This window comes from Glycine soja, chromosome 17 (assembly GCF_004193775.1).
Source record: "Glycine soja cultivar W05 chromosome 17, ASM419377v2, whole genome shotgun sequence".
In the NCBI taxonomy this organism is placed as follows: Eukaryota; Viridiplantae; Streptophyta; class Magnoliopsida; order Fabales; family Fabaceae; genus Glycine; species Glycine soja.
The window spans coordinates 16,637,302-16,664,559 of record NC_041018.1 but is presented as its reverse complement, the minus strand read 5'-3'; the positions used below and the strand labels follow the sequence as shown (position 1 = coordinate 16,664,559).

At 39.8% G+C, this 27,258-nt stretch overlaps 1 protein-coding gene and 1 non-coding gene across 2 annotated transcripts; both read left to right on the top strand.

The window, feature by feature from the left end:
• Positions 1–14,181: 14,181 nt before the first annotated feature.
• LOC114391501 (ABC transporter B family member 11-like) lies at positions 14,182–17,949 on the top strand. Its single transcript, XM_028352504.1, has 6 exons — positions 14,182–14,268; positions 14,350–14,445; positions 14,597–14,655; positions 15,382–15,492; positions 15,612–16,032; positions 17,725–17,949. The coding sequence occupies exons 1-6, from the start codon at positions 14,182–14,184 to the stop codon at positions 17,947–17,949; spliced, it is 999 nt and encodes a 332-aa protein (XP_028208305.1).
• Positions 17,950–25,137: 7,188 nt separating this feature from the next.
• LOC114394340 lies at positions 25,138–25,243 on the top strand. Its single transcript, XR_003662740.1, has one exon. It is a non-coding gene; the product is annotated as a small nucleolar RNA R71 (small nucleolar RNA).
• Positions 25,244–27,258: the final 2,015 nt, after the last annotated feature.

Genomic DNA, 27,258 nt, shown 5'->3' with positions numbered 1-27,258 from the left:
CTAAAAGGCGATAAAGGGGAGCGCCTTGGCAGATTATTTGGCCCAACAACCCCTCCAAGATTATCGGCCAATGCACCCTGAGTTCGTGGATGAAGACATCATGGCCCAATTCGAGGAGAAGCAGACGCACGAGGATATAGACAAATGGATTGTTTGTTTGGATGGAGCATCTAATGCTTTGGGCCATGGAGTAGGGGCAGTCCTTGTATCCCCAGATGATCAATGTATTCCTTTCACGGCCAGGCTAGGCTTCGATTGTACCAAAAATATGGCCGAATATGAAGCATGCGCCCTGGGGATTCAAGCGGCCATTGATTTTGATGTAAAGCTACTCAAAGTGTATGTAGACTCGGCTTTGGTAATACGCCAGTTGAAAGGAGAATGGGAAACTAAGGATCAAAAGTTGATACTCTATCAAACTCATATTTTGAAGTTAGCCGAATTCTTTGATGACATTTCTTTCCACCACATACCTCGGGAAGAGAACGTAATGGCCGATGCATTGGCCACCTTGGCATCCATGTTTCAACTTGCCCCACACGGGGATCTGCCGTACATTGAATTTAGATCTCAGGGAAAGCCGACACATTGTTGTGTGAAAGAGGAAAAGCGAGATGGGAAACCGTGGTATTTCGATATCAAATAGTACATCGAGAACAAAGAATATCCACCAGGGATTTTCGACAATGAGAAAAGAACGTTAAGGAGATTGGCTACTGGTTTCTTTGTGAGTGGTACCATCCTGTACAAACGAAACCACGACATGACCCTCATGCGATGCGTAGATGCCAAAGAGGCGAACTACATGATTGAGGGAATCCACGGGGGTTCATTGGGGACACATGCCAATGGGCATGCTATGGCCAGGAAGATCCTTAGAGCAGGTTATTACTGGCTCACTATGGAAAGCGATTGCTGCGCCCATGTAAGGAAATGCCATAAATGTCAAGCATACGCGGACAATGTCAATGTTCCGCCACATCCTCTGAATGTCATGTCCGCCCCTTGGCCTTTTTCCATGTGGGGGATAGATGTCATTGGGGCCATCGAACCCAAAGCTTCGAATGGTCATCGCTTCATTCTTGTGGCGATAGATTACTTCACCAAATGGGTCGAAGCGGGTCCTTATACGAATGTCACGAGGAGTGTGGTGGTCAGATTCATAAAGAAGGAACTGATTTGTCGATACGGACTCCCCAGGAAGATCATTACTGACAATGGCACCAATCTGAACAACAAAATGATGCAGGAAATGTGCGGGGATTTCAAGATCCAGCATCATAACTCCACCCCTTATCGGCCAAAGATGAACGGGGCTGTGGAGGCTGCAAATAAAAATATTAAGAAGATTATTCAGAAGATGATAGTGTCATATAAAGATTGGCATAAGATGTTGCCTTTTGCCCTACATGGATATTGAACCTCGATACGAACTTCTACTGGGGCAACGCCGTATTCCTTGGTTTACGGGATGGAAGCGGTACTCCCATTTGAGGTAGAGGTCCCTTCCCAGAAGATACTAGCGGAATCAGGCCTAGAAGAATTAGAGTGGGCTCAAACACACTACGACCAACTCAACCTTATTGAAGGTAAGCGTTTGATGGCCATGAGCCATGGGCGCTTGTATCCACAAAGGATAAAGAACGCATTCGACAAAAAGGTACGCCCGCACAAGTTCAATTAGGGGGACCTTGTCCTGAAAAAGATATCCCATGCTGTTAAAGATAATCGAGGGAAGTGGGCCCCGAATTACGAAGGACCTTTCGTTGTGAAAAAAGGCTTTTTCTGGGGGGGCTCTGGTGCTCACCAATATGGATGGCGAGGCGCTACCCTCGCTCGTGAACTCTGATGTTGTTAAGCGATATTACGCTTGAAATCTGGGGCAATTGAGGAAACCACTGCATGTTCTTTCCATTTTTGTGTTTGTGTTCTTTTTGGTTTCCTCCAGAGATTCCTGTCCGCTGTAATTGTCTCGTCACAGTTATTTAAAAGAAGAGAACACGGGTCTGAGGCTTCAGTCTTCACTTTGGTTTTAAACCATGTGCAGTTTGTAATAACCTGAGCCCTTTTGCTCAGTTCATGAGGTGCCCTAAGCGCTTAATTAAAACTGAACCTAACCAGCTTTCACTAAGAAGATTATTGCATTTGAAAACCTTCATGCATACGCATACACATGCATATTTTGTGATAAAAGGGGCAGAATCGTCTTAGGCAACGGTCAGAGGTCGAGACAAGGTTAAGACGACGACGCGGTCATGATTTGCCACGTATTATTTGTTTCCTACTTTCAGGTACTTAGGGACGGACGCAAGTAGAGGCTAGGGTCACGACCGATAGATCATCATCCCTCGCCTAGCTTTGGGCAAACGGAAAGCGCCGCTGCAAGGCAGCCTAGTATCCTTTGAATTCCCGGTAGTTATTACTGTTGCGTCTTTAAAGTAAATATTGAATGCCTAATCTACCCTAAGGGGGGTTCGAGTAAGCGAACCTGATCCACAGAAAGCATTATTTTTTCCACCAAAAAAAAATAGTACAGGTTAGCTCGCCTGGGCGAGCTGAGCTCACCTGGGCGAGCACCCCTGCACCTGCATATAAAAAACGAGGGAGGGGGAGTTTTCTGCACCCCAAAAACTTCCCCCCTCATTCAAAAAAGAAAGCTCACGGGACTCACGGATTTTGCAGCCCTTAGGTCACCATTTTTTGCATTTTTGATTACGTTTTGCTCTATTATTCGTCTCCAACATGTAAGTACCTCATTCTTGGGCTCTCTAGCTTTCCATTGATGTATTTTGGTGCTCTAAATTGCATGTGTTTGCTAAAAAACGTGAGGGATTTATCCTCAAATTGTTGCTTGTTTTTGTTGAAATGAGGGGTTGTAAGGGATGGCCTTAGGCCTAGGGTGCATTCTGAAGCAATGGGGCATGCCACATTGCCCCCACTCTCTTGCTATTCATGCCTAAACATGCGCCCACCAAGTGCTCGGTGAAATGCCTCAACGACATATGAGCATGGTTTTGTGAGCTTTGGACTGTGGGGCTGATTTATATGTATAAGGTCAACACGTAGAGGTTAAAATGATTGCCCGAATGCGATTCTAGGCCTAGGAACCCAAGCTTTTAATTTCAATACAAGGAAGCATGACTTACGCCTAGGAATCTAAGTTTTGGTTTTGAATGTAAAAAGGCATGAATATTAGGACATGTTTGAGAGCTTTTTATTAGAATTTAAATTTGGCTTCCCCATAAGGAATACCTTGCATCTAGGTAGCATAGAAAATATCTTTCAATGGTATGTATATATGTGAATATATATAGCATGGAAATTCCTTGCAAAGTGTGTGAATATATGGCATAAAAATACCTTGCAAAAGTGTGAATGTATAGCAAATAATGCATTTCAAAAATCTGTATATGTAGGATAGGTAGTGTAAAAATGCCTTTCAAAATATGTATATATGTGGATAGGTAGCAAAATGAGCCTTTCAAAAAATGTACCCATGTCAAAATGGCACGAGAATGCTTCCCAAATGAATATATGATGTGGAATTGCCTTTCAAGTGTTGATAGATGACATGAAAGTTCCTTCTCAAATAAATGCAAGTGTGTGCATGACATGAGTTTGGCTCTCCAATGTGCATATATAAACAAATATGAAACAACAAAAATGTATATGTTAATAAAATACTCCAAGTGTGCGTAGGTAGTTTGTGGTAGCAAAATACTTAGGATATGAACATGTGTAATCGTGACACAATACCTTGAGCATGCGAATACGTATTCTTTTCAAAATATATATATATATATATATATATATATATGTGTGTGTGTGTGTGTGTGTGTGTGTGTGTGTGTGTGTGTGTGTGTGTGTGTGTGTGTGTGTGTGTGTGGTAACTAGAATGTTTTGACTATCCTTGTATGTCGATATAAATAGTAGGATATTTTACGCATATGCACGTTCATAAATGTTTTACATTAAGGAAATGTGTGCACAAGTTTGTTCTAAATCGGAAAGATTAGCATGCCGTTTTTGCTTTAAAATAAGTGTTTTCTTGTAAACTAACTTTCCAAATGTTTGTCCTCGCAGGAAATGGCTCCAAGAAAGCTTTCCGCAAAGAGATCTAGGAAGGACGCCGCGGCTGAAGGGACCAGCGCCGCTCCTGAGTTTGACAGCCATCGTTTCAGGAGCGCAGAGCACCAGCAACATTTCGAGGCCATCAAAGGATGGTCGTTCCACCGAGAGAGACGCGTCCAGCTCAGGGACGACGAGTACACAGATTTTCAGGAAGAGATAGCTCGCCGGCGTTGGACGTCGCTGGTCACTCCCATGGCTAAGTTTGACCCGGATATAGTCCTAGAGTTTTACGCTAATGCTTGGCCCACGGAGGAGGGTGTGCAGGATATGCGGTAATGGGTAAGGGGCCAGTGCATTTTTTTTTATGCAGATGCCCTCAGCCAGTTCCTGGCTGACCCACTAGTGTTAGAGGAGGGCCAGGAGTGTGAGTTTAGTCAGAGAAGGAACTGGGCCGATGGATTTGACGAGGAGGCCATCGCCCAGCTTTTATGCATACCGGGTTAGGATTTTGCCCGAACCGCTGCCGGGAGGCAGGTGCGGATCATGCGCACCAGCATGACCACCTTGACTCAGATGTGGATGACGTTGTTGCTTAGCAACGTCCTGCCCAGCGATCATAACTCCAACCTCCCTCTGCCAAAGTGTCAGCTGGTGTATGCCATCCTGACACGAATGAGCGTCCATGTGGCTCAGTTGATCGCTGACGCCATTTATTTGTTTGCAGGTATGCCACCTACCAGGCACCCTCTAGACCCAGATAAGTCTAACAGGGCCCTGGGGTTTCCAACGTTGATCACGGGTCTTTGCCAGTCATTCGGGGTTCCCATCACACCTAGCAAGGTGATTCGACCGCCAATCACCCGAACCTTCATTGAGAAGTATTGCACGCCTAGACAGGTGCAGGGTGATGCACCGTAGGCCGCAGACACACCGCCACCACCTCATCAGGCTGATCCAACTGGGTCATTTGGCATGGAGCGATATTTACAACATTTGGTTCGCTAGCAGGCGGCCAACCATAGGGGGCAGGTGTAGACCCATGTGTGTCTCAACTAGCTCAGCCTCAGTCTGCAGAGCCAGGGTTTCGCTCCTTTTGCATGCCCTACTCCAGATCGGTTCAGGGCTGAGGTTGCATGGCCCGGAGATTGGCCTGAGGCCCAGGCAGGGGAGGCACCCGCAGAGGCTCCCGGCGATGCAGAGGAGGCCTGCATGGATGAGGAGATGTCGGATTTACTCAGTTTCTTAGGAGGGAGTGGAGCCACATGACCAGGGGATCCCCAGATTCATATTCTCTTTTATGTTTCCTCTTTCATATGTTACATATCGTTTTATTTTTATAACTTGAGGGACTAACGTTTGTTTTGTTTTTTCGATTATCTTTTGTTTTGTGCATACATTTTGTTTGGACTGTTGCGTTAGTGCTTACTTCGTTATTGTCGATAATGTTTGTTGAAATTCCGGAACCTTGTAGAGTTTTCCTTTAGGAACGTCGTCCTAAAAATAAAATGAACAAAAATCATGATAACACCAAGAATAGAAAAAAAAAATGTATGGAAAGATTTTGTGTGTGTGTAAATAAGGTATGAAAAGAAATTCTCGTGTGTGAGTAATGAGTGTATATAAAGAAATTTTTGTATAAACCACGAGTGTATGTTGAAAAAACGAAAAAGAAATCTTTGAACAGGAATAGAGTTTGTATATAGACCGTGTTGATATAAAGAGAAAGAGTTTTAATGCGTGTGTATAAAGAAAAAGTTCATCATGTATAGGAATGTAGGTGTACAAAGAAAAGTTTTTCTCATAGATAACGATGGATGTATAGTTTTTTCGAACATAAAAAATGAAACAAAAAGAAAAAGAAAGAAAGACCTCGAAGGTCGGTATGTTATGGTCATAGGAAGCATAAATCATTCGTAGAGAGCAAACATATCTTTTGGAAACAAGAGACTGACGCTAAGAGTTTATTTTCCGGAATAACCAAGATAAGAATGGATGGATTCATTGAACCGATGAAAGAACATAATTTGGAAATATTGGGTCTATTTGTGTAAATCCCAAGCCTTAGTATCACAATGCCATAAACTGGATGCTTGAGTACCCACCTAGTTGTAGCCATGACTAATTTTGAACGTTGTTTCCAAATCATCATTGTTACGCGTGCCTCGTGGAAATAATATGGAAATTCAACCCGAGACCGACACCTTGACACACGGATTTGTTTTGCCCCAGATATCAAAATTGGGCTTGCACGATGAAAAGACCATGTTGAGACACAACCTTAAGCTACTTTGAACCTTGGCCCATGAAAAGAATCCTCATCCTTTCCCCCGAAGAAACGGACGGCAAAATCTCCTCAAGGGAGAGCGAATAACGAATGCTAAAACCCGAATTCCCAATCAAAGATCGGAAATGAAGAAATGAAAAGAAAGAAAAGAAAAGGAAAAGAAGGATTCTCGATCGAAGATCGGAAGAAAGTAAAAAGAAAAAAAGATCGAAGGAAAAACAGAATAATTCCCGATCAATACAGGAAACCAGGAAAAGGAACAGAAGATCTTCTGACCAGATAAATTTTTCGGCAGGGTAAATGACTGTCGGCAAAGGAAAACCCATTTTTGAAGAAGTTCTTCCTTTGGGATTACCATTCAAAGTCGCTCTCGACTAGTGATATCCCGCCCCACATAAACAAATAGGAAAAGACCGAAACACCCAGCTTCCTCTCCAAAAACACTACCCTCGAGAAAATCCTATTGATCCGTGATCGTGCGTGTGATCTTTTGGTTCGATAGGAAATCATGTGCAAAATAAAGTCATGGTGCAGCTATGGTTTGGGATTAGGGTAAAAGACTTGCCTGTGTGAGTTTTTATACACTATCAGTGATTTTATTCCCAGTTTCAGTTTGACCCGACGTTTCCCCTGAATGTTCATTTAAAAGCTAAATGTTGACATCCTACCCTTCATTTTCGGTTACAAGGAAAATTACTTTTGGCATGGGTATATTGTTTCTCTAAGATATGGTGCTCTCGCGAATGATTTATTTTTCCTTGCTAAAGCATCTTCGCCTTTTTAGGTGGAAAAAACCCGGTGGACCATTCGGTCCTACCAACAAATCTTATCCGGAGCCCCATGAATTGATTCTCATTCATGCATCCTCCGCCATCGAGTCTGGAGCCCCACGAATTGATTGCCTAGCGCTGTTCGTCTATCCTCCACCCTTAAATCTTATCCGGAGCCCCATGAATTGATTGTCAATCATGCATCCTCCACCATCGAGTCTGGAGCCCCACAAATTGATTGCCTAGCGCTGTTGGTCTATCCTCCACTCTCAAATCTTATCCGGAGCTCCATGAATTGCTTATCATTCATGCATCCTCCACCATCGAGTCTGAAGCCCAATGAATTGATTGCCTAGCGTTGTTGGTCTATCCTCCACCCTCAAATCTTCTCCGGAGCCCCATGAATTGCTTATCATTCATGCATCCTCCACCATCGAGTATGGAGCCCCACGAATTGATTGCCTAGCACTGTTCATCTATCCTCCACCCTCAAATCTTATCCGGAGCCCCATGAATTACTTGTCATTCATTCATCCTCCACCATCGAGTCTGGAGCCCCACGAATTGATTGCCTAGCGCTGTTCATCTATCCTCCACCCTCAAATCTTATCCGGAGCCCCATGAATTGATTGTCATTCATGCGTCCTCCACCATCAAGTCCGGAGCCCCACGAATTGATTGCCTAGCGCTGTTCGTGTATCCTCAACCATCCTATTCGGAGCCCCATGAATTGATTGCCTATCGCTGTTCATGTGTCCTCCGTTATCAAGCACGGAGCCTCCGGTGACTGGGGAATATGGTTTTTGTTATTTTCCCGATCGGTTCCTTCGCTAAACATGTGTATATGTGTATATTATGTTATTGGTGTTTGTGTTGTTTTGTGTTGTGCAGAGAAAGAAGAAGGAGAGACGGGAGTCGTCATAGACTAATCACAGAAAGGGCGAAGACGGACGAAATCAGTGTTTTATCTTTGCTTTCCTCTTATCTCCGATAAAAGGTAAGTAAAGAGGGGCAACTGTCATACCCTAATTTCGTCCGGGGACTATTGTTTGATGGCATCCAACCTTTGGTTGACCGCTTCGAGGTACTTGGCACCCTTAGTTTCACAATACGTGAAGTTCCGAGACATGCCGGAAATCAAAAGGAAGCATTGTTACGCAATCCGTGAAATTCCAAAACATGTCGAAAATCAAAAGGAAGTATTGTTACGCAATCCGTGAGTTTCCGTAATATTTTGAAAGCTAAAAAAGGAGTAATTACATGACCCATAAGGTTCCGTAACCTTACGGAAAGAAAACAAGTATCGTTACGAAATTCATAAAGTTTTGTAACGTTACGGAAAAAGAATCACCCAAAAAGAAAATGGGGTGTATTTAGTAAAAAAGGGGGTGCAAATAGCAACCAGGCCCACTTGGGTCTTCCATATTGTTCCTCCAGAAGGCGGTAGCTTCTAGAGGAAGCAACTTGACTCGCCTGGGCGAGCTGGGTGGCAAGCTCCTCCCCTATTTTCCTATAAATAGAGGGAGGAGTGAAGAAGAAAAGGGTTCAGCCTTCTTGGCATTTCGTAATCACTTAAAATTAGTGAGGAAAATTGTTTCCGTGAAGAAAATCCAAGCCGAGGCACTTCCGTAACGTTTCCGTAACGTTTTCATGGGTGATTTCGTGAAGATTTTCAACCGTTCTTCCTCGTTCATCGTTCATTCTTCGTCGTTCTTTGGTCTTCAACCGGTAAGTTCCCGAAATCGAACTTTTCAATTCATTCTATGTACCCGTGGTGGTCCCCATTTGTTTCGTGTACTTTTATTCTCGTTTCATTTACTTTTTGTACCCCCTTTTGACGTGCTTTAGTCATTTACTTAAGTCATTTTCTCGCCTAATCAAAAAATAAAATAAATTTCCACTGATCATTTGATTTGTAATATCCGTTAATTTCTGTTAAAATGATATCTGACCGTTCGGTCATGCCGTAACCACGTTGGAAACCAAAAGAAGTAAAATAATAATAATATAATAAAAAAATATCTTTTAGTAAAATAAACAAAAAAAAAATCAATCAGACGTTTCTCTTTTTGATTTCTCTATCTTAATTGAATTGACTAATAACTAAAGTGAAACTAAGGCTAAAATCAACTCGCAAAGTCAAGCTCGTCCGCAAAAAATCACTAAAAAGGATTTTAAGATTCAATACCTCAGTTTTTCTTACCAAGTAAGAATGGATCATTTTTAATTTCCAACGCCTTAAAAAGACCACATTCCAAGTAAAAAGAATCGCTTGATTCCCCCTTTAAAAAGAACTATGTAGGTCTGATTTCCTCTTCGATGGAGGGTACGTTGGAGCTAGAGCCCCGCTTTTGTCGACCTCAAAAATAAAAAAGAAATAAAAGGTTTAAATACATAATTTCACACAATCCTAATCTGAGGCTGTTGTCCTTTGGGACAAACGTGAGAGGTGCTAATACCTTCCTCAAACGTAAATACAACTCCCGAATCTGGAATATTCTTCATGACCAGTTTCCTTCGGTTTTTCCGACGTTTTCCACAAATAAACGTTGGTGGCGACTCCGCGCATTTTCATCCTTTGGAAGACGCACCCGTGAGCCTGCCTCCCTCACCCGAAAAAGGGTAGGTTGCGACACTCTTGATGTTTTTGTGTTTTGATCCATGATTTTGATATAATTGTGTAAAATTATTTGCGGGGTTTTACTCCCCATGTTGTGATCATTTGAACCTGTGATTAATGGTGAAATACATGTGTATTGAGATGTGTGTATTGAGTTGTGAGCTATGAATTATGCAATCACACAATTGTAAGACCCTTTAAGGGCGACGAGTATTGTGATGGGATCCACTGTGGGAACCTGACGAGTTAAAATGATTTTGAAAACAATTGAGTAGTTGTGTGTATTGCATGGTTCATAGGTAAAGTGTATGTGATTCATGAAGTGTGATGACATGTTAAATTGAGATTATACCATTGTGATTGAGATCGAGTGTATGTGATAAATTGAGTATGTACGTGTTAAATTGACGTGTTTGCATTGAGTTATGAACTATGAATTGTACAATCACATGACTTTAAGACCCTTTAAGGGCGGTGAGTTAATTATAAGACCCTTAAAGCGCGGTGAGTTAATTATAAGACCCTTTAAGGGTGGTGAGTTAATTATAAGACCCTTTAAGGGCAACGAGTTAAAACTATTTTGAGAACAATTGAGGAGTCGTGTGTTTTGTACAGTTCATAGATAGAGTCAGGAGGGAGAGGCCCTTACGAACTCTTCGGAGTGTAGGCCTTGGGGGTCACCCAGTTTGAATGCTCCTTTAATCCTATGTTGATCCCATATGGTTGGAGCATTCTCGCAAAACACTATGACCCTGATTGATCTCCCTATGATATTACCTAGTGAGAGTGACTTGACTTGCCAGTGTGTGGTTTGTCTTGTCATGTATTCCTAGGCACTTGACGAGGTTTTTCACTGACATGGTACCACACTGCATATAGGATTGAGTCTTAGTGTATCTGTTGCATAATGCTTGTGTATTGTTCTATATTGATTGATTTGATGATATTATGTTTTGACTATTGAGTATGCAAATGTTGTGAAAACGAATGAGACGTGTGGTGAAATAACGTGAGTTATGCTCAAGTAAATTGTATTTTGTTATATGATATTTATACCTATATGTTGTCTTATTTTTCTCTAATAGTTAGGAATGTGATAACTCACTCCCTCTATTGTTTGTGTTTTGATCCTGTTATGATCTTGAACTATGTGTTCGGGGGAGCAGATGACTAGGTGAATTACTTTAAGGAACCTTGTGCTGAAAGACGTTGGGACAGAATGCTCTGATATGATGTGACATTAGGGTATAAGTTGCTATATTAATTGTATGAGGTCTTGGACAACCTTGTTTTTGTAGAAGCAAAGCTTCATGATGAATCAAGATTGATTCAAAGATGTTTTGATGATATCAAAGATGATGACAATGGTGATGAGAAAAAGCTCAAAGGTCAATCAAAGAATGAGTTCAAGATTCAAGAGGAAAGTTGAAGAACACTTCAAGATTCAAGAGGAAAGTTGATTTCAAGGATCAAGAATCAAGATTCAAGGATCAAGCTTCCAAGAATCAAGATTCAAGGATCAAGCTTCCAAGAATCAAGATCAAGATTCAAGACTCAAGATTCAAGAATCAAGAGAAGACTTAATCAAGATAAGTATGAAAAGTTTTTTTCAAAAACTGAGTAGCACATGGATTTTTCTCAAAACATGATTACCAAAGAGTTTTTACTCTCTGGTAATCGATTACCAGATTGTTGTAATCGATTACCAGTAGCAAAATGAATTTGAAAAAGTTTTCAAATGAATTTACAATGTTCCAATTGATTTCAAAAAAAGTTGTAATCGATTACAATGTTTTGGTAATCGATTACCAGTGCCTTTGAATGTTGAAATTCAAATTCAAATGTGAAGAGTCACATCCTTTCACATAAAAGCTTTGTGTAATCGATTACACTAATTTGGTAATCGATTACCAGTGATTGTTTATGAGTAAATCAAAAGATGTAACTCTTCAAATGATTTTTGACTTTTTCAAATTGGTTTTAAGTTTTTCTAAAAGTCATAACTCTTCTAAATGCTTCTCTTGACCATACATGAAGAGTCTATAAAAGCAAGGCTTTTTTTTGCATTTAAAAAATCTATCTATCAATCCAATCAATCTATTACAATCCTTTACAAGCCTTGAATCTCTTTGAACTTCTTCTTCTTCTTTGTGCCAAAAGATTTCCAAAGTTTTCTGGTTTTCTAAACCTTGAAAACTTGTGCTATTCATTCTTTTCATCTCTTCTCCCTTTGCCAAAACGAATTCGCCAAGGACTAACCGCTTGAATTCTTTTCGTGTCTCTCTTCTCCCTTTTCCAAAAGAACAAAGGACTAACCGCCTGAATTCTTTTGTGTCTCCCTTCTTCCTTGTCAAAGAATTCAAAATGACACAGTCTGAGAATTCTTTTGATTCTTCCCTTTCCCTTATACAAAAGTCTTCAAAGGACTAACCGCCTGAGAATTCTTTTGTATCCCCATTCACAAAGTATCAAAGGTATAACCGCCTGAGATCTTTGTCTTAACACATTGGAGGGTACATCCTTTGTGGTACAAGTAGAGGGTACATCTACTTGGGTTGTTGACTGAGAACAAGAGAGGGTACATCTCTTGTGGATCAGTTCTAGTGGAGGGTACATCCACTAGGTTCAAAGAGAACAAGGGAGGGTACATCCACTAGGTTCAAAGAGAACAAGGGAGGGTACATCCCTTGTGGATCTTTGCTTGTAAAAGGATTTTTACAAGGTTGAAAGAAATCTCAAGGACCGCAGGTCGCTTGGGGACTGGATGTAGGCACGGGTTGTCGCCGAACCAGTATAAAAACTCTTGTGTGTTTGTCTCCTTCTTCTCTACTCTTTTACTTTCCGCTGTGCATTTTAATTTATGCTTTTACTTTTGGTTAAGTTTCTCTTCTACTCCTTATTCCCTTAACAACATAAGTAAAAGCCTTAGAAGAGTAAATTTTTAATTAGTAAAGGTTTAGGAATAATTAATTCAACCCCCTTCTTAATTATTCTGAGGCCACTTGATCCAACGGTTTTGAGCCAAAATAATTTATTAATTATTTGAACAAGTTTTATTATGGGTTAGAAAAGTGAATGTGAGCCTTTTACCCTTTTGAAAGGCTTGTATTTAAATGTATTTTAAAAACTTTTAATTAAATTTGATCTTTTATTTATTTTATTTATTTATATATATGTCAGGGTAGAGGGTGTCACAATTTCTACATAATGTTGCAAATATAATGTTGTGACTGAAAGAATCCTTTACAAGTGATAGTAATTTCCACGCCTAAAATTGACCTTGGATGTCCAAGATCTTCTAGACAAAACTTAGTGCTTGTTTAAAGTGGTAAAGAAAAGTAGAATTATTCCGTGTCTTTAGATCATTTTGATAAATATGTAGATTTAAGAGTGGAGTTTGTGAAGCCACAAGTCATAACCAAGAAGAAAATGCAAGTTCATGAAACTAATGCAATTCTTCTAAGAGAGAAATTCAATGTAGTATTTCAATAGTTTCAGATTGAATGAATGGACTAAAGGTGTTTTGGAAGCCAATGCTAAAGTGTTAAAGGATGTCCTACATAAACAATAGTAGTATTTATGTAAGTTGCTGCATTTGGTAGAAGCTCTTCGATCTGATAGATAGCAAGAGTGTTTTTATTCCTTAGATAAATACATAAACAATAGTACTAGTTTTGTTCAGTGGGAGAAGAGCAACAACAACAGGAAGGCAACAACACAAGTAGGAGGATACTTTGGTAAAGTCATACTTTCACAATTCCATTTTTCTCATTTATTCTCATTTTAGAGCAGAATTTGTACTCGGTGGGTCCTATTTTTTTTTTCTTAATTTTTACTAAAATATTTAACTCATGTTGTACACTGTACAACATCAATCATTCAAGCTGGAACTTGTTACATTAGTTGGAACCAAAAAATTCCGATTTCCAACTATATATTTCTGATTCTGCTGCATGTTATGGCTAGTTTCCGTTCTTTCTGTTAACGTAGAAATTGTTTCAGCTTTTTGGTTCTAAAAGGTTCACTTCTCTTGGTTTTTATTCTTCTAAAGCATAGTTTTCCTCTTACACCACTTCTCTTCAACGCTTGATATAGTTTTTTTGTTGTTAACTTGTCATTTTCCTAGCTTAACTTATGTTGAAGTAAAAAATTTCAAAGTTGACTCTTTATTTTCTCTGCTGAAGTATTTCTTGTGTTTGGCTGACTCTGAATACAAAAATCCATTAAAAAAATGTCATCATCTTCTTCACAAACTCAGTTCACACACAACAACTGAACAAGAAGAAAAAAAATGAAATTTCACTAAGAGGTTACACTTTGGAGAGCACAATCTTGTGTGTTACTAAGTTGAATCTATAATGCATTTTCTAAAGGTTTTTTCTGTTTACAGTGATTACTAATTAGTAGAAGGGTGTTTAAAGTCTTCAATGAAGAAAATGGCAGAGGATATTGACTTGAATGGAGATCCTAACAACAAGAAAGACTCAAACAACAGCGAGGCCAAAGATGAAACTGCAAAAACAGTGCCCTTATAGAACCTTTTTCTCATTTGATGATCCTTTGGATCATTTTTTGATGTTTATGGGGTTTGTTGGTGCTATTAGGAATGGAATCTCCATGGCCTTAATGTCTTTGGAAATATGATGAATTCATTTGGAGGAACCAAAATCTCCAACGAAGTTGTTCATGAAGCTTCTAAGGTAATTCCTCACTAATCCCTTTTACAAATACTAATTCATATTGGTGAAATGTCCAAGGTGAAATTGTTGAAGCTTGATAAGTGTAGCATCTGTTTACTATCGGTATAGTATATTGGTAAGTTAACACTTTACTATAAATAACTGTGTTCAGGTGTCTCTGAAATTTGTATACTTGGCCGTGGATACCTTTTTTGTGTCACTTTTGCCCAAGTATCAAGGCTGACATGTTGGATGATCACGGGGGACAGACAAGCTGCAAGAATTAGAGGCTTATACCTTCAAAATATTTTGAGGCAACATGCCAACTTATTTGATAAAGAAACTAGAATTGGAGAGGTTGTTGGAAAGATGTCAGGTTACATTGTTCTTATTGAAGATGCCATGGGTGAGAACATATTAACGAAACACCACATGAGTCTTAAGTCATTATTATCTTGTTTAAGCTAAATTTTGTTTCTTGATTGTTTTCCCCCCTTTCATATCAGGTGGCACAGTTCATACAGTTGATGACAACTTTCGTCGGAGATTTTGTAATATCATTCATCAGGAGATGGCTTCTAACTCTTGTCATGCTATCTAGTATTCCACCTCTTGTTTTATGTGGTTCTATGTTAGGCCTGATTATTATGAAAACATCATCTAGGGGACAAGAAGCTTATTGTATAGCAGCAAGTGTAGTAGAGCATACAATAGGTTCTATCAGAACTGTATGCACCCTAACAAAAAAAAGAACTACTGACTTTTTTCGTTATCATATTGCTGAAGAATATATAAATGACTTCCAATTATCCAATTCATGTTGCATCATTCACTGGGGAGAAGCAAGATACAGATAAATCTTAATTAGTCCATAATCAAACATTACAAGGTTGGAGTGCAAGAAGCACTAGCTACTGGTTTGGGCTTTGGTTCTCTTTTTTTAGTTTTTAACTGCAGTTATAGTTGGGCTACATGGTTTGGTGCAAAAATGGTAATAGAGGAAGGATACACAGGAGGAGAGGTTGTGACAATAATTATGGCTATATTGAATGGCTCCTTGGAAGTTGTGTGTGTTCCTCTTTCTTAGTGTGAGCCTATAATTTCTAAAATTGAATCCCTCCCCCTATCTGAAAACTCAGAAGATATGAAAAGAGTATCATCCTACCTAACTAGATTTCCAATGTCAGGTCTCTTGGGCAGGCATCTCCAAGCTTCACTGCTTTTGCTGCTGGACAAGCTGCAGCCTTTAAGATGTTTGAAACAATTAAAAGGAAGGCAGAGATTGATGCTTATGACATTACTAGTCGACAGCTTGATGACATTTGTGGAGATATAGAGGTTAGGGTGGTTTGCTTTAGTTATCCTACTAGACTTGATGAACTGATATTCAATGGATTTTCTCTTTCAATACCAAGCGGCACTACTACAACTTTGGTAGGAGAAAGTGGGAGTGGGAAATCCACAGTTGTTAGTTTGGTAGACAGATTTTATGATGGTGCAATTGTTGAAGAGAATATTGCCTATGGAAAGGATGGTGCATTTGTTGAAGAAATCAAAGATGGGGCCGAACTAGCTAATCTTTCCAAAATTATAGATAAACTTCCTCAGGTCTACCCTCAAATCTCAATTTAAGTGTAAAAAATGCAATGTGAATTACTGGTTAACTGTTTGAAATTTTTTGTACCTTTGTGTGTGTGTGTGTGTGTGTGTGTGTTATAAATATAAAAATTGTTATGTCTTGCTGATGCAATCCTACCCTGCAAGGGCATTGGATAGAAAACTCCAAGTAGATTGGGTCAGAGATGCAAGAGAAGGCCCTAGGGTTCTTATGAGCCTTAGGGTAGATTTCGGGCCCATGGGCTAAGTACGAGCCCACTTATCTTTGTAAATATTAGATTAAGGTTTCATTATTTTTGGGCCTTGTATAAATCTGAAGTTTAATATTCAAATCATCAAAGTTCCAAAAAAATGCACACACATGACCTCTATTTATAGCCTAAGTGTCACACAAAATTGGAGGGAAATTCAAATTTCACTTGAATTTGAAATTGAATTTGGGGAGCCAAACTTTGGAGTCAAAATTTCACTAATTATGATTAGTGAATTTTAGTTATGGTTCAGCCCACTAATCCAAGATCAATTCCAAGATTCTCCACTAAGTGTGCTTAGGTGTCATGAGGCATGAAAAGCATGAAGGACATGCACAAAGTGTGACTATATGATGTGGCAATGGGGTGTAGTAAGCAAATGCTCACCTCCCCCTCTAAAATTTAATTGGATTGGGCTTCTACCAATTCAATTAAATTTATTTCCAACCACACACATCAAATATCCACTTAGTGCATGTGAAATTACAAAACTACCCCGAATACAAAAACTAGTCTAGGTGCCCTAAAATATAAGGGCTGAAAAATCTTATATTTCTAGGGTACCCTACCTACAATATGGAGCCCTAAATATAAGGACCAAATATAATGACATCCTAGTCTAATATGTACAAAGATAATTTGACCCAACCTTGGCCCATGGGCTCAGAAATCTACCCTAAGGTTCATGAGAAACCTAGGGACTTCTTCAGCAGCTCTAGCCCAATCTTCTTGGAGCCTCTTGCTCATGGTTCTAGTGACTGGTCCCTTCCTAGGGAGGATTGCATCACAGGATGTTAAGATGGCCTTTGGTAATCGATTACCAAGGGTGTGTAATCGATTACAGGGCTCAAAGATGGAGATAGGTTGTTAAGATGGCCTCTGGTAATCGATTATCAATTGTATGTAATCGATTACACAGAGTAACAGGGCACTGGTAATCGATTACCAGTTGGGTGTAATCGATTACACAGGGAGATAGGGCACTGGTAATCGATTACCATTTACACAGTGTAATTTGTTGGTTTCCATGTGTAGAAGCTGTGTAATTCGAGTTTGGGCACTGGTAATCGATTACATACTTTGGTAACTGATTACCAGAGAAGAAATCCCTTGAGACATACCTTTTGATTATATGTAGCGTTTATGGGACGCATTGTATTGTTACCTGTAGTTAGATTTCTTATGAAAGAGTCTACCCTCTTTCTTTTATTTCCTGTAGATCGCGATGGCAGCACAGTTAATCCATGATCGCGTGGTGATGGAGTGCCTAGAGGGAGTTTGGGAGACCCTCGAAGGCAATGAGAGGTGCCGATTCCATGGCACAATTCGACTCACTGCTACTTCATTGGTACATCCGGAGGAACCCGCACGCACGCTTCAGCAGCCTGTGGAGTGGATACTACCTACACCTACTCCATATCGACTATTGGAGCTAGTCCAAGTGATAGACGTGTCATCCTCCGAAGAGGATCCTGAAGAGGACCCAGAGGAGTTACCTCCTAAGCCTGTTGTGGATGCTCTTGACTTTCCAGAGGATGATGAGGACCCACTCTCTTATGTGGATTCTCTAGAGGATATCATGTCAGCATCTGAGGTAGACTCTACAGAGGAGAGCGGCCCTGGAGGGACAACGAATAGTGAAGACTCTTCATCATAGCAGACGGCTCCTTAGACTAGGTTTACATACTTTTTGTGGGTGGGTGTATCTAGTACAGACTGTTAGGTTTACTCTTTTGATTTTTGGGTGGGTAGACCTATTGTATAGAAATTTTGATGATTGTATATATGTGGCTGAAGCCACCACAGTTGATACCTTTGCTCTGGATGTCACTATGTATTTTGGACAGTTTTAGATGTTGAATGTAATTATGTTTAATCTTGTTATTTAAAAAGGAAGTGTTAACAAACTTTATTGAAAAGAGTTTATTGACCGCGTTTTATTATTTTTCACGGGATGACTGAAAATGATGGCTGGTATATTTTCTTTTTGAAAGAGCAAAATAGTTTAGAGGTTATGAGTGATCAGAAAGAAATGACTCCGGATAGAGTTGTGAACTAGCCATTCAGGACTCTATAGTGATAATTTTCCTTCTGAATTTAATTACCGTGAAAAGAGAGAGAAAAGAAAAGAAAAGAAAAGAAAATTTCCATGGTTTTTGCTATTTAATTTATTACTATTAAACCAATCATTATTTAGGGACGCCACAATTGGTGGTATCAGAGCTAAAGTTGGATTCTAGTGAACCTGTCCATGGTCTTACTGTGTGAATGCTGTGTATCTCTGAAACTTGGAAGTAGGTTTCGGGGAGTGACGTTTAGTCACAAATTGTATGTAATTCTACTTTCTTGTCTTAAGCAGGAATGTGCAATTGACTTAGTAGAATTGTTGTGTGTACATATATATATAGAGAGGGATATTGTTGTAACTCTTATGGCCTATATGGTACACTCTCTCAGTAGAATTTCTTGGATACTAATAGCTTCCCTACGGGTTAGGTATGGCAGGACGTGGTAGGGATCAGAACCGTGATGTCCTAGACCGCATCACAGCTGTGCTGGAAACTCTAGAGTAGGAACATGATGTGGAACTGGCAGAATATCGGGGACTCATGGCTTTCCGTAAGAACCACCCGCCAAAGTTCAGTGGGGACTATGATCTGAAAGGTGCTAGGTTGTGGTTAGCTAAGACTGAGAAGATTTTTTAGGCGATGGGTTGTCTCGAGGAGCATAAGGTCCCTTATGCGACGTTCATGCTCCAAGGAGAAGCTGAGAACTGGTGGAAGTTCGTGAGACCTACATTTGTTGCACCAGGAGGCGTGATTCCTTGGAATGCCTTCAAGGAAAAATTCCTAGAAAACTGTTTTCCACGAGATCTCAGGAAGCGAAAGGCGAGGGAATTTCTGGATTTGAAGCAGGGAAACATGTTCGTTGGAGAATACACGGCAAAATTTAATGAACTTCTACAGTATTGGCCTCAATACCAAGATGCTCGAAACGAAGAAGACTTATGTGCTCAGTTTGAGAATGGGCTTCGACTGGAGATTCAACAGGCAGTTAGCTACATGCAGATCACAGATTTCAATCAACTAGTGACAAAGTGTAGAATATTTGAGGACAAGATGAAGGAGAGGCTGATCGAGGCCGTACCCGAATCAAATAAACATGAAAATGCAGTAACTAGGAAGTTATCCTAGGTCGTTTCCCAACGAGCAATGATAAACCAAATGTTCATAATACACTTGCAGTAACAGTAACGATTGGGAGGGGGGGTTTGTTTGTTTTGTGGTTTAAAGGACAGAACATGTAAACTGGAATACGAAACTACTAATATTAAAAATGGGTTGTTTCCTCTGATTCAGAAGCCATTCTCTTATCCTGGGTTATGGAGAATTCGTCCCTAACAGTTAACCCCTTAATCCAACCCTATTTCAATTTACTAAGAGAAAATCAACTTAGGGTTGTCAATACATGATTAGGCAACACATACACCAGTTAGCCCTTCGTCCATTAAGCATGAACGCAAGTTAGGCTCAGAGGCAATTAATCGAACACGAAGCGTGCACTGATTAATGTTCACGAATTTGGGTTAACTGGTGAAGGGGAAACTGCCAGGAAGCCACATTATAAACGAAACCTCAAAGAGAGTTGGGCTTCGTCCTCAAAAGGAAACAACACCAGAAAATCTAGCCTTCCATAGATTCAAATAGAAAACGCAAATGAAACTAAAAGCAGAAACGTAAATGAAAGTAGAAGAAGAAACAAGAAAGAAATTTTTATTAGAAGCAGAAAATGGAAAATTGCATTAAGAACCAAACAGTAGCATTCAAGCAGAAAAATGTAAAACCTAAACAAAGCTTTGAATAATGAATAACATAATAGAATGCGTTGCACGAATCCCAAGGCTGCTATTTAAAAAGAGTCACTCAAAGTCACTGGGCCCAATTACAATACTCTGGCCCAAAACGAAATAAACACTGAACCACATAAAATAAAATTGTGAAATTTCCTAATTAGAAATTAACTAAGGTAAGCGCTGCTTTATTTGCCCTCTTCAAGTCCACAACCAAAATCCGGATTAAGCCCAATGTTTCATTAATTCCTGAAATTAGATTAAAAACATCAAATTAGCTAAATGAGCCCAAATAATAAAATTGCCTAATTAATTGACAATTAAAACCAATCAGTAATTAAAATGGTGCAAACAGGGTTTAGAAAATAGAAGAGAATGATGGCACATCAAAACCCCCCATACTTAGCCCTTTTGCACTCCTGGGCAAAATGAAACAAAGAACAAAGTCCAAGGATATCAAAGAGAGACAAACGAAAACATTCACATATTTCTCAATGAACATTAAGGAATGAAAGGAATGGGCACATCTAACATAAGGAGATCCGAAAAGTCAAGACATTCATGAAAATCATCCAAGCAACCCAATCATGGCAAAATAGTTAATCAACTCAAGAATGAAAAGTGATAAAGCCTCACAAGATATACACTCTATCTCTCAAGTGTCTAGGCTACTATTTACCCTCAAAGCACCCATGAAAACAAACACCACATAAACTTGGCAAGATTCTAAAATTGACAATCAACCCATAAACACAAGCACATGAGGATCAAGAGGTCTTTTAAGGTTGTAATGGGGCCATGGACAAGGTATGGAAAAATATGGAATAAGTGGCTGAATCCCAAAGGAATAGAGGAGCAATAGGGAATAAGTGCATATTAAGAAAAAAATAAGAAACTAAAAAGAAGTAAAGATAAAATTTAAACATAAAGAGTAGAACCAAGAGTCTCATCATTCTTTTGTCATTTAAGATCTTATTCACTCAACTTTATTGCTTTTCTTTTTCTTTTTCGATTTTTTTTTTACTTACGTAGCCTTTGAGAAACAACATCTCATTCAGCATGTCCAACATTTAACCAATATACAATGTACATCAAGTATGACCCAAAATACATCATGAAGCATAGCCAACAAAACATGTTATCCAATGAAACAAAACCCCCCACACTTATTCCCAAAACAATTCCAAAGCTCCAAAATTCCTTAAGCATATGGTGATATCATGGTTTTTCATTTAAGGCTTGTAGTGAGCTTCAAAACAAGGAAAGGGAAACAAGGCTCAAAAAGGCTATCAAACGAATTAATTCAAGGTAAGTCCATTTGGCTAGAAGCTTATGAGAACAAAATTGCCTCAATCATTTCCAAATATGCATGTGAATTAGGAAGCATCAACAAGAATCAAGCCAAGGCTATTGTGCAAGCAATCAATGAGCTTTCAAATTGAGCTTATGATGATGATGATGGATGGCTCAAATTCTCACAAAGGTAAACTCATCACTTTCAAATTGAGCTTTCAAAACTATCATGGCATGTAGAGGAGAATCAAGGATTTCAAGTCACAAAATATCAAGAACTTTTATTTTCAAAACAATTACCCATTTCTTGAACATATCCTATAATTCAAAGAAAAACATGCAAAGTCGTACATACACACAGAATTGACCCAAAATATTAAACTAGAAATCCGACGAAACTAACAACATTAACAAATTAACACAACTAACAAGTTAACAAAACCAACAAAACTAGCAAAACCAAAGAACACTCCCCCCCCATACTTAAACAACACATTGTCCTCAATGTAACGCAATTAAAAGATTAAAAACAATTAAATCATCAAATAGAATCGGACAAGTGTAATAAAAGCAAAGAAGAAGATAGGAAAAGAAAAACTCCTAAGTCATGGTGGAGGAAGAGTAGGGTGGAGTAAGGAAGTGTCTTCCACCACTACGTCCACTAAAGAAGGGTTTGTGAGGAATGACCAAGAAAAGATCGCACCTCTCGCACATAAGAGGGGTAAAGCAATTGTGAAATAACAGAAATTTTTGCAGGATCTACTTCAATACCCTTATTGGAAATAATGTGACCTAAAACTATACCTTGCTCAACCATAAAATGACATTTTTCAAAATTTAGAACAAGGTTAGTTTCAATGCATCTATTCAAAACTTTTTCCAAATTATCCAAACAACCATCAAAAGAGGATCCATACACAGTGAAATCATCCATAAACACCTCTATGCAATTTTCTAAGAAATCACTGAAAATACTAATCATGCACCGCTGGAAGGTACTAGGGGCATTGCACAGGCCGAAAGGCATCCTCCTATAGGCAAAAGTGCCGAAGGGGCAGGTGAATGTGGTCTTTTCCTGATCCTCAGGAGCAATAGTAATTTGCATATAACCAGAAAAACCATCAAGGAAACAGTAGTGAGATTTACCTGCCAGGCGTTCAAGCATCTGGTCAATGAATGGCAGGGGAAAATGGTCCTTTTTGGTAACCTGGTTCAGCCTCCTATAGTCAATGCAGACTCTCCAACTGTTCTGCACCCGAGTAGGAATCAGCTCCTCCTTCTCATTTTTGATCACTATGAGGCCGGTCTTCTTCGGGACTACCTGGATGAGACTCACCCATTGGCTGTCGGAGATAGGATAAATGATTCCAGCTTGCAAAAGCTTGGTTATCTCCTTCTTCACTACATCAAGAATCACCGGGTTGAGTCTTCTCTGTGGCTGTCTTACTGGTTTAGCTCCATCCTCTAAATTTATTTGATGCATACATGTGGATGGGTAATACCAGGAATGTCCTCCAGGGTCCAGCCTATAGCCTTCTTATTCTTCTTGAGAACAAACAACAACTTCTCCTCTTGTGCATCAGCAAGGGAGGCAGATATAATCACTGGAAAACTTTTGCTATCATCCAAGTAAGCGTATTTTAAATTTGATGGCAGAGGCTTCAATTCTGGTGTGGTCGGCTGGATAGTGGTAGAAGGAGATGGTTTCTCAGCCTGTACCTCATAAAGAAAATCAGAGGTTTGTGTACTTCCTGAAACATGGTTAGTCCTATCTGACTCTATAAAATCAATCTCAAGAGGTAAAACACCACCACCAGACATGCAATCAATATCACCTTCAGATTCACTCTCAGCATCAAATTCAGACATATGATCAAGTACAATTTCAGACTCAATGCATGAAGAGTGAGAGGCATGCAGATTAGAGTAAAGATCAATCATGTATTCATCAACAACATCGTCAATTATTTCAGCACGAAATACAGAAAGATCTTCAGATGGGTATTTCATAGCATCCAGAATATTAAAATGAATAGTTATATCACCAAACTCCATGGATAGTGTGCCTGCATATACATCTATCTTAGTTCTAGCAGTTTTCATAAAGGGTCTGCCTAGAATGATGGGAACTGATCCTTGAGAAAACCCATCCTCCATATTCAAAATATAAAAATCAACAGGGAAAATCAGTTCACCAACTCTAACTAAGACATCTTCTATGAAACCAACAGGATAGGCAACACTTCTATTAGCTAAATGAATTACCACATCAGTTGACTGCAAGGGACCTAGAGATAGAGAATTAAAAATAGACAGAGGCATAACACTAACAGAAGCTCCTAAATCTAGCATGGCATTGTCAAACTTACTATTCCATATAATACAAGGTATGCTGAATGTACCTGGATCTTTACATTTTTCAGAAATTTGGGGAACAGATTTACCAATCAATGCGGAGACATTTCTTCCCAAGCTAATTCGTTCACTTCCTTTAAGCTTCCGCTTATTAGTGCACAACTTCTTCAAGAATTTAGCATATCTTGGAATTTTCTTTATTGCATCCAGTAGAGGTATGTTCACCTCTACTTTTCTAAATGTTTCCAAGATCTCTTTATCTGCCTCTTCCATTTTTTTGTTGGAAACTGCTCTTGGAGGGAATGGAAAAGGAGGGATGTGCTGCTTCTGCAAATCAGAATTACCAGTGGAAGATTCACCTGCACATAAATTGTTAGGTAAATTTTTGTCATCACCTTTTTCTGGAGTAGAGTGAAGTTTAGCAGGTTCATTTGCAGATGAGGAAGGTGCTACGGGTTGAGGTCCTTGACACTGCTTTCCCGACCTCAATGAAATGGCACTAACATTTTTGGGATTTTGGACAGATTGAGAAGGCAGCTTGTCAGAATTCTGGGACTGTTGTTGATTTAATTGTGTAGCCAATTGTCCCATCTAATTGGTTAAGCTCTGAATGGAGGGTCTGGTCTCTTGTTGAAACTGCATGTTCTGCATGGTCATTTGCCTCACAAGTTCTTTGAGGGAAGGTTGCGGAGGAGCCTCAACTGTTGGTTGTTTCTGGGGCTGTTGCTGTTGTTGGATTGGTGGAGGAATGTATGGTCTGCTTGGGCCAACAACATTTTGGAAGGAAGGAGCAGGCTGCTGTTGTTGTTGCTGAGGGTTAGACCATCTGAGATTAGGGTGATTCCTCCATCCAGGGTTGTATCTGTTGCTGGAGAGGTCATAATTGTTCTGTTGTGGTTGATTTTGTTGCTGAGGTTGAGGAGGTCTATTGTAAATGTTTGCAGCATAAGCTTCGGGCTGCTCAATTGCTCCAGGTTGCTGCATGGAAGGGCAAAGGTCTGTATGGTGGTCATCAGAGGAGCACAAACCACAGACCCTTGCGACAGGTACAGATTTCTGGTTCAAGGCTAGCTGGGTTACCAAGTTAACCAATGCATCCAGTTTGCCTTCAAGCTTCTTAGTTTCAGATGATGCAGCTGAGTTTGTAGCTACCTCATGCATTCCTCTAATGACTATAGCATCATTTCTGGCGCTAAACTGCTGGGAGTTGGAAGCCATCTTCTCAATTAAATTTCTGGCTTCAGCAGGAGTCATGTCTCCAAGGGCTCCACCACTGGCAGCATCTATCATACTTCTCTCCATATTACTGAGTCCTTCATAAAAATATTGGAGAAGCAACTGCTCTGAAATCTTATGGTGAGGGCAACTGGCAAATAGTTTTTTAAATCTCTCCCAGTATTCATACAGGCTCTCTCCACTGAGTTGTCTAATACGTGAGATATCCTTCCTGATTTAAAGGACAGAACAAGTAAATTGGAATATGAAACTACTAATATTAAAAATGGGTTGTTTCCTCTGATTCAGAAGCCATTCTCTTATCCTGGGTTATGGAGAATTCGTCCCTAACAGTTAACCACTTAATCCAACCCTATTTCAATTTACTAAGCGAAAATCAACTTAGGGTTGTCAATACGTGATTAGGCAACACATACACCAGTTAGCCCTTCGTCCATTAAGCATGAATGCAAGTTAGGCTTAGAGGAAATTAATCAAACACGAAGCGTGCACTGATTAATGTTCACGAATTTGGGTTTACTGGTGAAGGTGAAACTGCCAGGAAGCCACATTATAAACGAAACCTCAAAGAGAGTTGGGCTTCGTCCTCAAAAGGAAACAACACTAGAAAATCTAGCCTTCCATAGATTCAAACAGAAAACACAAATGAAACTAAAAGCAGAAACGTAAATGAAGCAGAAACGTAAATGACAGTAGAAGAAGAAACAAGAACGAAATTGTTATTAGAAGCAGAAAATGGAAAATTGCATTAAGAACCAAACAGTAGCATTCAAGCAGAAAAATGTAAAACCTAAACAAAGCTCTGAATAATGAATAACATAACAGAATGCCTTGCACGAATCCCAAGGCTACTATTTAAAAAGAGTCACTCAAAGTCACTGGGCCCTATTACAATACTCTGGCCCAAAACAAAATAAACACTGAACCACATAACATAAAATTGTGAAATTTCCTAATTAGAAATTAACTAAGGCAAGCACTGCTTTATTTGCCCTCTTCAAGTCCACAACCAAAATCTGGATTAAGCCCAATGTTTCATTAATTCCTGAAATTAGATTAAAAACATCAAATTAGCTAAATGAGCCCAAATAATAAAACTGCCTAATTAATTGACAATTAAAACCAATCAGTAATTAAAATGGTGCAAAAAGGGTTTAGAAAATAGAAGAAAATGATGGCACATCAGAGGCAAGCTAGATGCTTTGGAGGACCATAGAGAAGCCATCCTTTTAGAGGAAACAGTAATAAGAGGTTGAAGCCATATTCTAGCAACAAGGGGAAACAACCTATGGCTACGTCCAACATGAGCTTGTCAAAGGGGACTGGGGTACAGTGCTTTCAGTGTGGAGGACCGCATCTTAGAAGAAATTGCCCACAACTCCAGCAGACACAGGAGAATCGTTGTTATATTTGTGGCAAGGTAGGCCATTATGCTCGAGAGTGTAGGGTGACTGGGAGACCGACGGTAACTGCCAATTCCAACACAGTCAATCGTGGGTCTACTAATCCCACAAGGAGCGGTAATGTTAGCAACAACAACAACACTAGTGGTGGAAGACCAAAGGTACCCTCCCGGGTATTTGCTATGAGTGGATCAGAAGTTGTTGCCTCCGACGATTTGATACAGGGTAAGTGTCTGATTGCTGATAAACTGCTAGATGTACTCTATGATTCGGGTGCCACACATTCGTTCATATCTCATGCATGTGTGGAGAGGTTGGGATTATGTACGACGGAGTTACCATATGATATGGTGGTGTCTACTCCGACTAACGAGCCTATAACCACCTCTCGGGTGTGTTTGAAGTGTCCTATAACTGTTGAGGGTCGATCTTTTATGGCGGATTTGATTTGCCTACCTTTAGCTCATCTGGATGTGATCTTGGGGATGGATTGGTTATCTACTAACCATATCTTTCTAGATTGCAAAGAGAAGATGCTAGTATTTGGTGGAAATGTAATTCCAAATGAACCATTGAAAGAGAATGCTGCCAACAATGGAGTGGGGGATGTTTGAACCTACATGGTGTTGTTCTCCATGAATGTGGAGGAGGTCGCTGAAGTTAGCAGTATACCGGTGGTGTCAGGATTTCCAGAAGTCTTTCCTGATGACATTTGTGAATTACCACCTGAGAGAGAAGTGGAATTCATTATTGACTTGGTGCCTGGGGAAAATCCAGTGTCGATCGCGCCCTATAGGATGTCTCCGATAGAACTAGCAGAGGTGAAGGC

What these genes read in the sequence shown, in the direction of transcription:
- LOC114391501 (XM_028352504.1), top strand. Translation starts at nt 14,182, where the DNA reads ATGGCAGAGGATATTGACTTGAATGGAGATCCTAACAACAAGAAAGAC. An exon ending in TTTGTGTCACTTTTGCCCAA is followed by an intron (nt 14,656 to 15,381) that starts GTATCAAGGCTG and finishes TTTTAACTGCAG; the next exon opens with TTATAGTTGGGCTACATGGT. An exon ending in AATGGCTCCTTGGAAGTTGT is followed by an intron (nt 15,493 to 15,611) that starts GTGTGTTCCTCT and finishes TTCCAATGTCAG; the next exon opens with GTCTCTTGGGCAGGCATCTC.